This window comes from Serinus canaria, chromosome 2, assembly GCF_022539315.1.
Source record: "Serinus canaria isolate serCan28SL12 chromosome 2, serCan2020, whole genome shotgun sequence".
Taxonomy (NCBI): domain Eukaryota; kingdom Metazoa; phylum Chordata; class Aves; order Passeriformes; family Fringillidae; genus Serinus; species Serinus canaria.
Window position 1 is genome coordinate 118,904,820 of NC_066315.1, and position 14,944 is coordinate 118,919,763.

Sequence of the window (14,944 nt, forward strand, 5' to 3'; positions counted from 1 at the left end):
ATCTAATTCCCTCTTCATGGAGCACTGATTGCCTCCCAAAACAAACAAACACAACACATCGTAATAACCTCCACCCGTGAAATCAGACAGACAGGTTTTCAAAGAAGGTCCAATGCACACCAATTCTCCAAGATACATACACTTCAAAAGCACAGACAGAAGTGGACAGTGCTACTCAAATCAACCCCTTCTATGACCACACACGCTCCCTTCTAATTTTCAGGTGCTAAAAGCTATCTCTAAAAAGGTGTTGTGCTCCTTGTAAGAGATTTCTAACCAACAAACAATAAGACTCTGCAACGTTTCCAATGAGTTCAGTTTTGTTTTAATGATATGGGGCAATTCTTAGAGCAGACATTGTGCAGCTATAGTAACTACTAAATAAAGAGGTCTATTGGTGTGGTCTTGGAATCCCAAATTGAAATGTAAATTTGAGTCAAGGTAATTAGCTGAAAACCCAGAGTATCTGAATATGTATACAATGTTTTTACTTCAATTTTGCAATACTTTTTGAGGAACTTGGAAAAAGTGAAGTTGGTAGAACAGTATCACCAAGATTACAAAAACTGGAAGGAAATAATACACTGCAACAGTGATCCTCTTTAAGTAGGTTATTTCATCACAGTAAATATTTAAAAAAGCGTCAATGTGTTTTAAAAAGTGTCGAATCCTCCCCCCAAATATTTGAAGAGAGATAAACTTTTTCCTTAGTCAAAATGGTTTTTTAAAAAAAGTTTCTCAAAACAACAGCAATAATCAAAAAACATGAATTGTATTTTCTTTAATCCATAATATCTCTAGTGCTGAAGGGCCATCCATGTAAAAAGCAGATTCTTTGGGGACATTAGTCAATTAACTTAATAAAACCCAGTTTTACGAGGATTTATCCTTCCTGCTGCGAGGCGAGTCTGCTCCGTTTGAGGTCACTGTTCCATTTATTCCATTTTCTAGAAGAAAAGAAGAAAACACTTTTTAAATACAGTAAATATTTTTAAAAAATAAAATATATTTTATTACATTTTTGTGGGTCCTACAAACAGCCTTTAACGTTTTTTCTGATGTACCTTCTTTATTAAACATCTTAATTATCATTCAGAGTGCAAGAGTATAATGAAGTTTTTACAAAGTGCAATATTTAAAGTTTGCTACAATAAATCCCAGTTTCCTGATGTGACCAGACACTGAAATGTGCCCATTATTTACATCTAGACTGAAAATCAAGACCAGTTATGATATTTTAGAAGACATTCTGTGAAAAAGTAAACTTGAATATGAGATGGTTCTGTGGAATTTTGGAGACAGACTACATACAGAGTTCTCAGCTACAGATCTTAGTTATTTACCTCACCTATGTCATAATTCTTGTTAAAATTACACTCCTTTGCTTACCTTTACAAGCATGTGATACACAGAGGAAATTCTTTATACACAGATATACTCACAATTTTTAAAGCATACACTTTAACATATATAACTCATTTACATTAGGATGAAGATATTTACATAGATAAGGCAGAAGTAAAACACTAGTTCAGATTTGCAATGAGTATGTGTGGGTGGAAAGAGTTCAAGATCAAGCACCCATCTAAAAACACAAAGGTATTTGAGATTATAGTTTGTCCTTACAATTAGGTGTTTATTATTTCTTATTTATGTTATAGTCTCATAGGCAGAGAATTTTTAGTTTTTTACTAATAAGGTATAAAATGGTTAACAATTTTTTTATAAGGTTTTTTAAGGTTAAACTATTTCATTAAGAAATGATACCTAAATTATTTTTGCTTTTAATCTAATAACTAATTACTTGAAGTCTGCAATGAGGACTTTTTTGTCTAATTACAAAATACTATTTAAAATTAAGAAGAAGGAAAAAGAAGGACTAGTTTTTGCTTTAAAACTTCTATCTTGTTCTATATATATTATTATATTTTAAAACTTTGAATTCTAGGCTTTTCACCTTGTGATGTTACACACTTCTAATTAACTACACACTCAGAATCCTAGTGTCATCAATTAATTTTGGAAGCCTTCCCCATGGCTTCAGGTCAAATGTAGTGCTCTCCTGGGACTTAAGAGTGTGTCAGCACAGAAAGTCTAAAATCCTCAGCATCCACAACTCCAACACCCCCTTACTCAGTTTGACCACAACCAAGGAAACAGAAGTGGCCTGACAGTAACTACATTTATAAAGCAGATCTGAAGAGCACAGTGCACAGCCAGCTACAATGCTGGCAGCCTGACATCTCTGCTCTGACTCTTATCATTCTGACTTCAAGCAACAGCTGCTGGGTTTTTGGGTGCTTTTAAACAATTCTAATCTATATATTTATATATTTTTACTGGTTAAACTTATTTTTTTCCATCCGCAGATGTGCTGAAGGTCACTAGAGTGTGGACAGTCTACAAAAACAACTGTTGGCCTCCCTCTTTCTCCCACGACTCCCAAATGCTCCCATTTATGCAAACAAGCACAAAAAAACCCCAACAATAACAACCACACAAGAGCAGGAGACCAGACACAGGCCCAGAGAGTCAAAGTCTCTTTGAGCACATATCTGGCTGTAAATGACACCACCATTTTAAGCCTACATGAGGTGGTCTTTGGATATTTCTGAAAATGTTTGAGTTGTATTTAAAGAAAGAAACTTACAAACAATTAATTAGACCCAAGCCAGCTAACTGAAATCATATTTTCTTAAACAGTTTAGGTAAAACAACAAAGAACATGAGTCAGTACGTGGCTGTATACCCCACCTACATCACCAGCAGGATTTTTTACTGCCATTTCTTGCCTTTGGCATAGACTAAAAGTAACACATTTTATTGTGCCCTGGATCTAAAAAAAACATTCAACTACACCCCCCCCCCCGCAAAAAAAAGTGTTTTAAAGAGTTCAATTGCATATATTACTCCTTCAAAACCACTGCTTTGCTGCATCCTAGACAAGTGTTCTGAACACACAACATAACAGGAGTATTCACACCAGAAGAATCTGAATGAACTGAGTTCTTTTATGTTAATTTAAAATAGGGAATACAATTCTTCAGTGTCCAAGACAGGCATGGTTCAATTATTTTGTGAATTAACTGACTTTTTCACTATTTGTTTACCACTTGCAAGTCTCCATTGAAGTAGGGTGAAACTCAGCAGATTCACTAAACCACATGAATTAAATAGATTAAGAGATTTTAAAAAGCTTTTTATAAAAAGCTCCTAATCAAGGCATATATTTCAAAATTATTTGACATAAAATACTTACATTAAAAAAAGAAACCTCCATATTGAGAAGGCCATGACCATGAAGCTCTGATTCAACAGGACACTTACATAGGCAACTACCTTCACTCAATTATAAAAAAAATTCCAACTGAATTTTCAGATGAAAAAAAAGCCCCGACACCATGGAAAAGCCAAATTGTGATAATTACAAATCATTCTAAAGGGAGTGCAGTAGTACTCTAAAACACATAATTTTAATAAAAATAGAAACTTGGGAGAAGTAAAAAAATTATTGATCTCCCACCATAAATCTCAGTTCTCAGTGCAAATGGTCTTGACACACACTACTTTCAATATATCAAAAAGTGGAACAGGTTGGTAATACAAAGCTTGGGAGCAAAGGTACATGTTGAAGAAAGCTTTGGAAACCACTTCTGCCATTTCAAAAGGGTGCAGAAGTTATTCAAGCTAGCAGTTAAATACACAGCAGTTGAACTGTTGGTGCAACAGATATACTGAAGTACAGGGATTTAATTTTTTGTTTTTTAAAGAGCACATAATTTTTTCTTGGGAGGAAAGAGCATTCTATTCATCTTACATACCCTTTCCACAAAAGAGGTGTGACATTATTAAAAGGTCAAACCTGGACTCTTTAGTTCATTTCCAAATGCTTTGACACAGGTTTAGAGTAGTAAGATGTCATTACCTTTCCTTAAAAAAATACCAATTTCTCTTTTTTGTAAAAAACTTTTTACTGGGTGGATCATCAAAATACCTCTTTGCTCTAAACCCTCAGAATTTTAGGGCAATGAAAAAGAAGCTTGAAATCCACAGCAAGAAAATTAATGTCTAAGAGAAGAGATCTAAAATTGCATCTGTTTCTTTTATATAAGAGAAAAAAACACAAGCTTGGCACATTTTGTTCAAGTAATAAAATTAAAGAAAATAAAAAAATATCATGCTGCATTAACAAAAAACACCCCAGTAATTCCTTTATTTGGGCAGTTAGAAAACCCAACAATATATAGTGGATTTTATTAAAAAAAAGGATTATTCTTCCCACAGTAATATTCCCCAGTACTGCTCCTCTACCTGAGTCATCTCACTCACAAGTTAAACACAAAAATGCTTCTTTAGCGACCTAAAGTTGGTTTTGAGAAGTCAAGGGAACAGAAAAACTGAAACTACAAACCTCTTTCTTTTCTGGAGGTCTTTCCTTTAGCTGACACAAACTTCTTTTTCACTGACTGAGGCTGAGAAGAAGAATGCTCTCTCCACCTCCGAAGCTGGAAATTAATGAACTTCCACATCATAAATGCTTGGGTCATGCAGATGGAGGCCAGCACACTGATTCTAGAAACAAATAATAGGTAAAGTTTCATCAGTAAGTTGGCCTCATTATCTCAACAGAAAAGCAAGGTAGAACATCTCAGGATTTTGGGCACCTTCCACCCCCTTCTCCTGGTAACATCCATTTTCTAAGCCAAGGGTTCACTTGCATAGGGCGACACTGGGCTTAAGCCCAGATGATCAAAACTAGGTATAGAGTGATAGTGAAATCTTTGCCCATCAAAACTGGCAGGTACTAGGTTTCTTTCATGCTGTCTTTCTCAGAATTACTCTCAAGGTACCAGGTAGTAACAGCTGAAAATGGTTCAAGAGTGTCTTGCAGTCAGAGTATCAGTTTTGCAAGGTAATGCTGACATTGTCAAAGTTTCAATAATTTCTTTTTCTGCAGTCACAAGAAGGCCAGGCAGTTGGATCACACAGCAGCAATAGGGGCCATAAAAAGGCAGAGAAAGAGGTAGTAATCTTCAAATGATACCAAAGCTGCTCTGGGCACAAACACCTCGACCTCTAAGATATACTCACAGTAATTGTATTTAGAATTCAATTTACTAACGGTAAAACATTTGAAAGTAGTGTCTGTAACTGAATATTCCTATTAATTCTGCTGGTTTTTTTGTTTTGTTTTGTTTTTTTGTTATTGTTCCTTGGGGTTTTTTTAACAAAGAAGAGTAACCAGTTACAGATTTCTCAGTTATAGACTTAATTCAGTCAATTCATTTCATTGTGCCTTACAAATTTCTTACATTAGCTATTGCTATTGATCCCATTGGTTGCATGAAAACACTCAATCATTCAGAATTCCTGGCATTAGTACCATACCACTTACATTGTGTATTTAACATGGTTTACACCACATGCTTAAGAACTGTTCCAGGTTTACTGTACCTAACAGCCAGGATATTAAAGTTCCCAGTACTGAAATTCAGCTGCTGATCTTCTGCTCTTGCCAGTCCAAAGCCAAAAGTGAGGACTGAGAGAATCAAGGTGAGAAGCCTTCCCAAAACAAAAAGAACTGCCCACAGTGAGAATCTAGAAATAAAAACACCACAAACACCGAATCAACTTTCCATTCAAAACACATGCACTAATAATGCAAATGCTTACCTTTCACCATGCAAATTTGTTTGAAATCTAAGAACTTACCTAAATACATGATTTTGCACCTATCTTAAATGCATCTTGTATCATGTTATGAGAACTGATTTCAACTCAATGGAAAGTGCTTTCCAGCACTATTAGAACAAAAGCACATTTTTAGTTCCTACAGAGCTGGCTGTATTAGCAATCTATCCTGTTTCTTTCTCTACAAAACTTAAAATAAACCCCACATTAGTATACATGGAAAGATTTTATTTCATTTAATACTGCTACTAATAGTTACTTAAATAGGCTAAAACAGGTAGAAAGTATACTGATGGTTTAGAAATACAAGTGCTAGCACTAGTCTGGACAACTGTGGTTGCTTAAGAAACACTATTTGAATGACCTTGTAATTTTGGTTTCTGGTTAGTTAAATGCAAAAGGCTCTAAGACAGAAATTACAAGAATTTTAAAGACAAAGACTATTTACCCTTTCTGGTATTTTTCATCACTGAAGTAGAAAAGACGGGATATGTGGAAAAGAAATTCAACGAAGTAATGCAATACCAGAAGAACAAGTCCAAGGTGGGTCAGACTGTCAAAACAAATAAAACAAACATTCAGACCTTTTGTTAGATATTTAAGGCAAAGAAGGGAGTTGGCAAAAGGTTACAGGTGACTTACTTCAGGAGATAGGCTCCAGCAATATGAAAGAGGTAAAGTCCAATGTAGACAATCTGGCGAAAGATATCTTCCTATTTGGAAGAAAAAAAAAGGGACCACGTGTTATACACAATGCTACACAGTCTTGTACTCTGTTATCTGTTATTACAAACTATTCCCTAATCTTGGAAATTATTGGTGTATCAGCTACCTTAACATGGCCTGGTTTGGCACTGAATCACTCAGCCTGGATCATCTAATTCCACACATAACTTTTTGCTCACTTACCAATCATATTCAGTGTCTTACATATGTGAGAAAAGGCATCAAACATGGAAAGAAGCTTTTAAAAAGGATCCACTTTTATTTGTTAGGACCACTGTGAATATACAAAAGTTATTACATTTCTTACTTTGCATGTATTACTGTCCCATCAGATCCTACAGTTCCACATGTTTGCTGCCCATCAAATTGTCAGATTGCTACAGAACAAAATAACAGTCTACGAATCAAAATGAAAGGTTTTCCAAGTGTTGACATCAATTTTAAAAATTCAAGGCCATCCAAAATTCTGGCACACTGTTTTTGGCTAATACAGAGAATACTGTTATTGACCAGTCATGTTAAGCACATGCTTAAAGAACCTTAAGCCAGGCTTTAGTCAGCCCTACTGAACTGAACACTTTGTGGAGATGAAATAATAAAGAGGAAGGCACACAGCACATGGAAAGCAGATTGTGCCATCTGTGAACAGAGGGACCACTGAACTATGCCAGATCACAATAAAAATCTCTTTTGGACTGGCAGCAGAGTACATTCAGTTGTGCTTAAGAAACTCCTTTTTAGAAACATTCTCTAAACTTCAAGCAAGGATCTTTAGCTTTATCTTGTAAAAAGGGCCTAAAATTTTCATCTTACAAGAGCTATACTATGTTATTCAATACTCAGTATCATATAGAACAATCAAACAACCACATCCCAGAATCAAATAATTATGACAACAGCAAAAATCACATTCATAATACAAGGAGAGCAAGAAAACAGGTGGAGAAAGATCTACTCTAAATTATCCAAAAGAAAATGAAAAATTGGTTATTTCAGATAAAGACACAGTAAATACAAATGGTCAGTTTCTCCAGGCACAACCAGGACTAGCCTACAACACTTTGACTTTAGAACTGAGATAACATTTAAACAGCCCATGCTGCTTGCTTGGACAACCTGTCAGAGACTGCAGAATAATTCACGAGGTATACATGACTACAGAGGAACCAGAGCTGAGAAGTTATTTTCTGTTTATGTCAGCAAGACAGATAACTAGACCTGAGTAAAAGCAGCCAGTTTGTTCAAGAGAAGGAATAAGGCAAGTAAGCCAAGATAGCAGAGGTTAAGCTGTGGTTGATGAAACAAATGAAAGTATCACTCTTTAAAACTTAATGCAAAAGTCAGAGGGCACAATTTCAAGCAGTGACCAAGTAAAACATTACTATTCAAGACACAGCACTTGTGACAGCTTTCTTGAAGTTATTTTAAGAAAAATCTCCACACTTGGCTGTGAAGTCAAATGTGAAAGGTATCACTAGCACAAGAGGGGAACATCAGCTGCAGCGCATCCGCAAAAGAGTATTTATACTGCATCTGAGCAGCACAAAACCAGTGCCATCTTGTTACTATTTTACGAAACCTCTCCTAAGCTGCTGTACAAAAAAGACCTGTGGTTATGTAACACCTATGTTTCATTTTCTCGAATAAAGCAGAACTGGCAACAGAGATGCAGCCAAGTCACACAGCAGCAACAGTCACAGAATGGCTTGGGCTCAAAGATACCTTTGTAGATCACTTAGTCCAAACTCTTACCATGGGCAGGGACATCTGTCACTTGACCAGGTTGCTCAAAGCCCCATCCAGCCTGACCTTGAAAACTTCAAATGAAAGCAAATTCACAACTTCTCTGCATTGCTGAGAAGTGTCATTGTTGGGGATTGTGTTCCAATCTCCAAGTGTCTCACCATCTTCATCACAAAGAATTTCTTCATATCTACTCTAAACCTACTCTTTCAAAATCATTATTCCTTGTCACTACAGACCCCAATAAAAAGTCTCCATCTTTCTTATAAGCCCCTGTCAAACAGTGAGAGGCCACAATAAGTTCTCCCTGGAGCATTCTCTTCTCCAGGTTGAACAACCCCAACTCTCTCAGTCTGCCTTCACAGAAGGGGTGCTCCAGCCCTCTGTTCATCTTCATGGCCCTGTTCTGGACCCACTCAAACTGATCCATACCTTTCTTGTGCTGGGACCCCAGAGCTGGATGCAGCACTCCAGGGGGAGTCTCACCTCCCCTCAACCAGTTGGTCACTGCTTGTTATGCAGCCCAGGTGACACATGGGTTTTTTTGGGGTGCAAAGGTACATTGCCAGCTCGTGTCCCATTTTCATCCACCCATTTAAATCAAATCCCAGACTTTCATACTCCTTTGATGCATAGAATCATTCAGTTTATATTCTACACCTATATCATGATTCATGAAGCAGCTGTGATTTCACTGAGCCTATTCAGACTATCAGTCCTGAGAAACAAAGGGGAAAAAAACCCAAGAGTTGACAAGAAAATCTCACAATCACTTGCTGGAGGGAAAATTCTTTCAGTGGATGAGAAACGCTAGTAATTTTTGTTTACACAACAGATATTTAGCAATTTTACTGCAATTAGGATTTAACTGTAAAGAAAAAAAGCCACCTTGCTCTGGAGTTCCTCCCATTTACATTTTGAACTTACTTTTTTAGTTTTCTGAAAGTACAGTTCTGGAAAAGCATGAAACCAGTATGCCAACTGTAAGATGTAGAAAAACTTCATTTGAAACCTGTATAATACAGCAAGAATTGAAGAATATAATTTATTATGAATGAACTTAAAACATTTCAGAAGCTTCTGGTGAACTCATTGTTATCACTGTCTCTTAAAAAAAGAAAAAAATAGAGATCCTTCATGCCAGCCAAGTCTAAACTAGTATCTTTAATAATTAAATCATTCAGACAAAACTTGCAAAAATGGAATTCTTTAAGTAACAACCTACATAAAAAGAACTTTGTATGCTACAAGTTGTCAAGGAATCGAGCCCACATAAACATAACCAAAACCACATTAGGGACTAATATAGTTTTACAAACTATTTCTTCTCCAGATTGTACATGACACACCCTAGGCTTAAAGCAGTCCCTCCCCTGCCCCAGCAATCCTGGAAGGAAGAGGCCTTACGGAATCAGAGTGTGCGGATAGTCCCTCCACAGAGAGGTTGGATCTGATATATAGTTCTCCTGCAAAAATAAAAGAACAAACAAAAAACCCCAATAAGCACTCTAAGATTTACTTTCTACTCAGAAATAATGACTGGATGTACATAGATGCATTTATGTATATGCACAAGTGTACACACAAAAGTACTCACGTATACATAAACAAGTAAAAGTTGCAGATCCATAAATTTTCTTTTTTAAAAATCCCCAAGAAATCACAAATAAACAAAACCAAACCAACCCAGAAAACAAATCCCCAAAACAAAAGACAGTTGCACTGGCTTAAGAAAATACAAAGCAACCAAACAAATCAAGTGATTTTCAAGACAGAATGTCCTTATGAGATGGAAATTATTCCAGGATTACTACAGCCACAAGTCTTCTCTTGTAAACGGCTGACAAACTTTGAACTTTAAGAGAAAGAAAGGTTTTTCCAGGAGTTTTTATGTTAAAATAAAGAAAATAATGATAAAAAAAAAAGGCAGAGTCTTCCCTTTCTATGAGCTAAGCTCATACACATCCAGCCACTAGCAAAGAGTATGTCACCTAAAAGCACACAGTGACCTGAGGTTACAACAATCTGTCATATACCCATTCCCCAGGCTCCAGAATGCTATGTAAGGTTCCTAAACATTTATTTTATATTAATAAACAAACATTAAAAAAAACTACAGAGAATTAAATACCATAATAAAGTTAAATGGTTTTATCTATTCAGTTTGACAGTAAATCTACTCAAGACTGAGCAACAGCAACACTGACATTATACTCACTCATGACTAAACTCACACAGAATCCTTAAACTTGTCCCCACTTTAAAATTAAAACCAGCTAAAACCAGAAAAATAAACCAAAACCATATTTATCATCAACATAAGTGAATTTTTTGAAATCTCATAATGAAACAGAAGAGAAAGCATACTTACAGAGACAAGAATACTCGTTCCCCAAACACAGGAGAAAAGGTAGAATGCACTAAGTTGCCCAGACTCATTGAACTTGCTATGCTTTGTTTTCGAAAAGTGCATTTTCCTGTTAATTTTCTGAAATGAAAGTCTGCTGTTATTTATATGCTGCAGTACTTCACATTTATTTAGTAACTACATTAGAGTACCTTGAAGTTTTAATGCATGTTTTCACAGTTAAAAATTTTAATGCAAAAATTTACTTTTAAGTTAATAGTCTTAAAGTCTAATTAAAACCCAACAATTATCTTGATGAAAGGAATGAATATTTTGTACTTACATCCAGTACATACTCCTGAATTATAGCATGTATGATTATTGCTACAAGCATGTAAAAGAAAATTGTAGCCAAGTCTTTGATGCCATAGTAATAGAGAGAGATTGTTTCTGCAGATTGTTCTTCTAAAAGACAAAGAGAATTAACTGTTAGGCACCAATACAGTTTAATGGTTCATAAGTTTATTTCTCAGAGTGAAACCTTTCAGACAGAAGTAGCTTGTAGTCAGCTGAGCAAATAAAAGTCAAATTAAACTGACACCATGAACTAGGTCACTAAACTGTTTATAGTTATCTTCTCCATCACATCACAAACTCAATTTGACTCTGGAAAGATGCTATAAAACTAAAAACTTAAGTGCACTTAGGAAGCTTATCCAAATACACTGAAATTGGACAATAAAAATAGGTTAAACCATCAAGCCACTTTGACTATTAAAAATTATCACCTGCAAAGCCAGAGTAAGAATTCATGTGAACTTATCTACCAGTCAGATGGTGTTTCAGCACTAATGACAAATCCAGCAGAACAGAAACATTGTTTCTAACTTAATTAGTTAAAACAGTGTTTTAATAAAAATAAAGTGAAAGCCTTGAAAGGTGCTGGTTATTTACTGATATAGACAAGTTCTCTTCCGGACAAGTCTAGGAAGCAGGGCACACTGACAGCGTCTGATACACTGTCTGCTAACTGACCTCCTGCAAGATACATACCTGTGGCAGGAATGGTAACATTATACTGAAGTGTAACAAAAATGACGGCTGCTTTTGCTGTAATCTACAAGAGAAAATACCAAAAATGCTGTAAATTCTCATGGAAATAAACTGCATTAAACTGAAAACATTTGTCCATAGTTTTGGCACCTTTGCCCAGCACGTTTGTCTCCTCCCAAAAACTTGACTGTTTCCCATTATCTCACCACTGCACCTGACTTTCCAAGGGCAGCACACATGGTGTGGTCTCTCTAGGTTTGCTTACAGAATACTCACCCTGCCAAATGAAAGATCCTTGAAAATGTCACTTACATACAGCTTTTCCTGCAACACTAAAGTGAAAACACATGCTACAATTCCATCTTTAGTCCATACTGTATTATTGCATTAACAGAATGTACAATATCATGGAGTCCCTAGACCATGATGCATTCAGCAGTAGCTGAGAATAAACTTTATTTAAAAGTACTTTCCTTATTTGACAAAATTTGGAAGTCAGTTATCATATTCATAAATCTGTGGGTGATCTGAAAAATGTGGACAGGGAAGAAAAAAAGCCATAAACAACAGAAAACAATTTCAGGCCAGTGGGATACCAAGTCAGTACAATTACCATTCTTTTGACCCTGAGGATCCTTTGGCAAGAAGCATAAAACAAATTAAATTAAATTTAGCAGTACCGGTACTACCCCTTTATGATGAGCTGTAAGAAAAACCAGAATGAATAAAACCAGTTTGAAGAGAAGATGTCCTAATGGCTTTCTTTGAGAAGTGGGTGGGGATATTCTAAAAGCCCCAATACAGAAGATGGAGTACAAGTTCTTATTTGACAAAAAGCAGAAAGTTATTTTTTACTATAACACACCTCTTTGAATCCCAACAGTAATCAACATGCCCTAAATGAGAGGGAAAATACCTGTGCTTCACCATAGTTCAGATATATACCTTTGTAGATCACCTAGTAGATCTGATCTATCACATGGATCAGATAGTTTCTCATTGCTGTAAAAACCCAGCATCTCTGTGGTAATTAATAGGGCTGACAAAAACCCTGAGCTCCTTAAGCAATCCTGGAAGGATATACTGAGCATCTTAAGATAATGACTAGGTTACTACTAGTATTAATTATTCACAGGAAGTGAGATTTTAAAAACCATTGCTTTGTCAACAAGCCCTAGATTTTCTATGAAACCCTGAATACGTGGCAGACTGTTCAGACCATGTAACTTCAGGGAATCCAACTAGTTTGCTCAAATTAGTGAAGTTGCCTTGGGCTCCCTATTCATCAAGGGAGCCCTCAGAGGACAATTTGAAACAGTACTCAATTCTGAACTGCCCTTTGAAGGCTCTGTCAGCTACTCTCAATACTAGAATTGTACAAGTCAGGCAGTGTAAACACCTCACCATACCAACATTAACCACAGCAAGCGATTTCTTGTACCTGTATCAAAGCATTTAAAAAATTGCAACATACCACATCTGGACCAACAATGACACATGGCCTTTTTACACTGGGTTAGAAAACACAGTGGGGAAAAAAAAAATGGAAACAAAAGAATTCAGCACATTCAATCCCTCAAAATCTCTAACTATATCAGTAATACTGTTGATACAGTAAGCCTGATGTAGGCACAAAAAGAAACAGTTTAGGTTTATCTCTTTAACTTAATTCCCCAGGAAATTACCATATAACAGTCGTCTTGGTGATTTTTGATAGCTAACCCAAAAACAACAGTGTAGCTGGTCTGCCCTGTTTTATCTATCTATCTATCTATCTATCTATCTATCTATCTATCTATCTATCTATCTATCTATCTATCTATCTATCTATCTATCTATCTACCTACCTACCTACCTACCTACCTACCTACCTACCTACCTATTTTCTTCCTAACTCTACTGGCTTTTAGTGCTGAGCTGTACCAACAGCTGGATGAAACCATCCTGAAAACCATGACAGAAAGGTCCACAACCCTTAACAAATGCCTGAAATAAATGTCTGAACAAACGCCTAGAACACCAGAAACATTTAGTCCACACAGTCTTCATTTGATGATCAGTGATTTTAGATCACTGATAAGGTTTTGGCAGTCGCACGGGTGAGTTACCTTTCCAGCGCCAAAAAGGCGCGTTTTAAAGCATCTGCATTCAACATGGGGGCCCAGAGAGGGGAGGACCTGCAGCAGGGACGGCCCTGAGGCCGGAGGGAGCGCTCCCCTCCACCGCTGCCAAACCTCGGCGCATCTCCGAGGCGGGAGGAGGCGGCGGGGGTGTCCAGCCTAGCCCAGCTCAGCCGCACGGCGCCTGGAGCGGCCGGGAGCCCCGGGATGCTCGGCGGGCGGGGGGGCGGGCAGGGGGACCCGAGCGGCGGCCCTAAGGACACGTCACCGCTGCTTTCCCTTCCCTCCCCGCCGCGCCGCCCGCCGGGAGCCGTAGTGCCGGCGGGGCCCGGCGGGGCCGCGCACACAAAGAGCGGGGGATCGGCTGTCGCGGCCGGGCCTCGCCCCCCGCCCCCTCCCCGCCGTGCCGCGCACTCCTCCCTCCCTCCCCGGCTGCCACGTAACCCCGCCGCCCGCAGGAACTCCGCCGCCGCGGCGGGCAGCGCGCCGCCCCGCTCCGGCCCCGCACGGCCTCCCGCCCGCGGCGGCGGGGAAGCGGGTCCCGGCGGTAGCCACGGCTGTGCCTGCCCAAGCCGAGCCGGGGAGAAGGGCGTTCCACCCGGAGAAGCGGGGATGCGCCGCGGGGAGGGTGCCCGCGGTGGCTCTCGGGCGGTGCGGCGAGGCGGGGGTCGGCTCCTGTCTCCGCGTACAGCGGGTCGGGCGTGGGCCGGGGGGCAGATGCGCCGGGAGGCGGCGGCGCTGGCCGGGAGCAGCCGCAGGGTTCCGCCGCAGCCCGCACAGCCTCCCCTGTTGCCGCGGCACTCCCGCGCTCTCCCTCCCCTCCAGCTCCGAGAGCCTCCGGTGGAGCGGGAGGAAGCGGGAAGAGGACCCCCGGCGGGGGCGTCGGTGCCGCCTCACCTCGAACATGAGCCCCAGCAGGAAGATCATGGCCATGCAGGACACGATGTCCGCATGGTTCTGCACGATGAACTCGTGGCTCAGCACCGGCGGGTTCTTGTTGCTCTTCTTGCGGATCGCCATGGCGGGCCGGGAGCTGGCCGCCGCCGCCGCCGCCTCCCCGCTGCCAGCACAGCTCCTCTGGCCGCGGCCAGGAAGAGGCGGAGGGGAGGAGGCGGCCGCGCAGCCGGGGAATGGCAGCGCCGCCGCTCCGCTTCCCCCGCCCCGCCGCCAGCAGCGCCCCTGCCGGCCGGCGGCGCCCCCGCCCGCGCTCCGCCCGCCGGGCCGGCGAGGCCAGCGCCCGCCAATTCAAACCCACCGACCCGCG

General features: G+C 39.6%; 1 protein-coding gene across 1 annotated transcript; it reads right to left on the bottom strand.

Annotated features, from left to right (window-relative positions):
- Positions 1 to 309: 309 nt before the first annotated feature.
- Positions 310 to 14,795, bottom strand: TRAM1 (translocation associated membrane protein 1). The gene is made up of 11 exons (XM_009085900.4): positions 14,578 to 14,795; positions 11,561 to 11,624; positions 10,851 to 10,972; positions 10,532 to 10,648; positions 9,568 to 9,626; positions 9,088 to 9,172; positions 6,334 to 6,404; positions 6,140 to 6,244; positions 5,455 to 5,598; positions 4,412 to 4,572; positions 310 to 947 (listed from the first exon to the last, which is right to left on the bottom strand). Exons 1-11 carry the CDS (start codon positions 14,698 to 14,700, stop codon positions 874 to 876), a joined length of 1,125 nt encoding a protein of 374 aa, XP_009084148.1. The 5' UTR covers positions 14,701 to 14,795; the 3' UTR covers positions 310 to 873.
- Between the last annotated feature and the right edge of the window lie 149 nt (positions 14,796 to 14,944).

Excerpts from the sequence above, each read along its gene's own strand:
- TRAM1 (XM_009085900.4), bottom strand. The coding sequence starts at position 14,700 with ATGGCGATCCGCAAGAAGAGCAACAAGAACCCGCCGGTGCTGAGCCAC. Across the intron at positions 11,625-14,577 it reads TGCTGGGGCTCATGTTCGAG|ATTACAGCAAAAGCAGCCGT; the intron begins GTGAGGCGGCAC and ends TTTCTCTTGTAG. Across the intron at positions 5,599-6,139 it reads GATGAAAAATACCAGAAAGG|ATTCTCACTGTGGGCAGTTC; the intron begins GTAAATAGTCTT and ends TTTTATTTCTAG.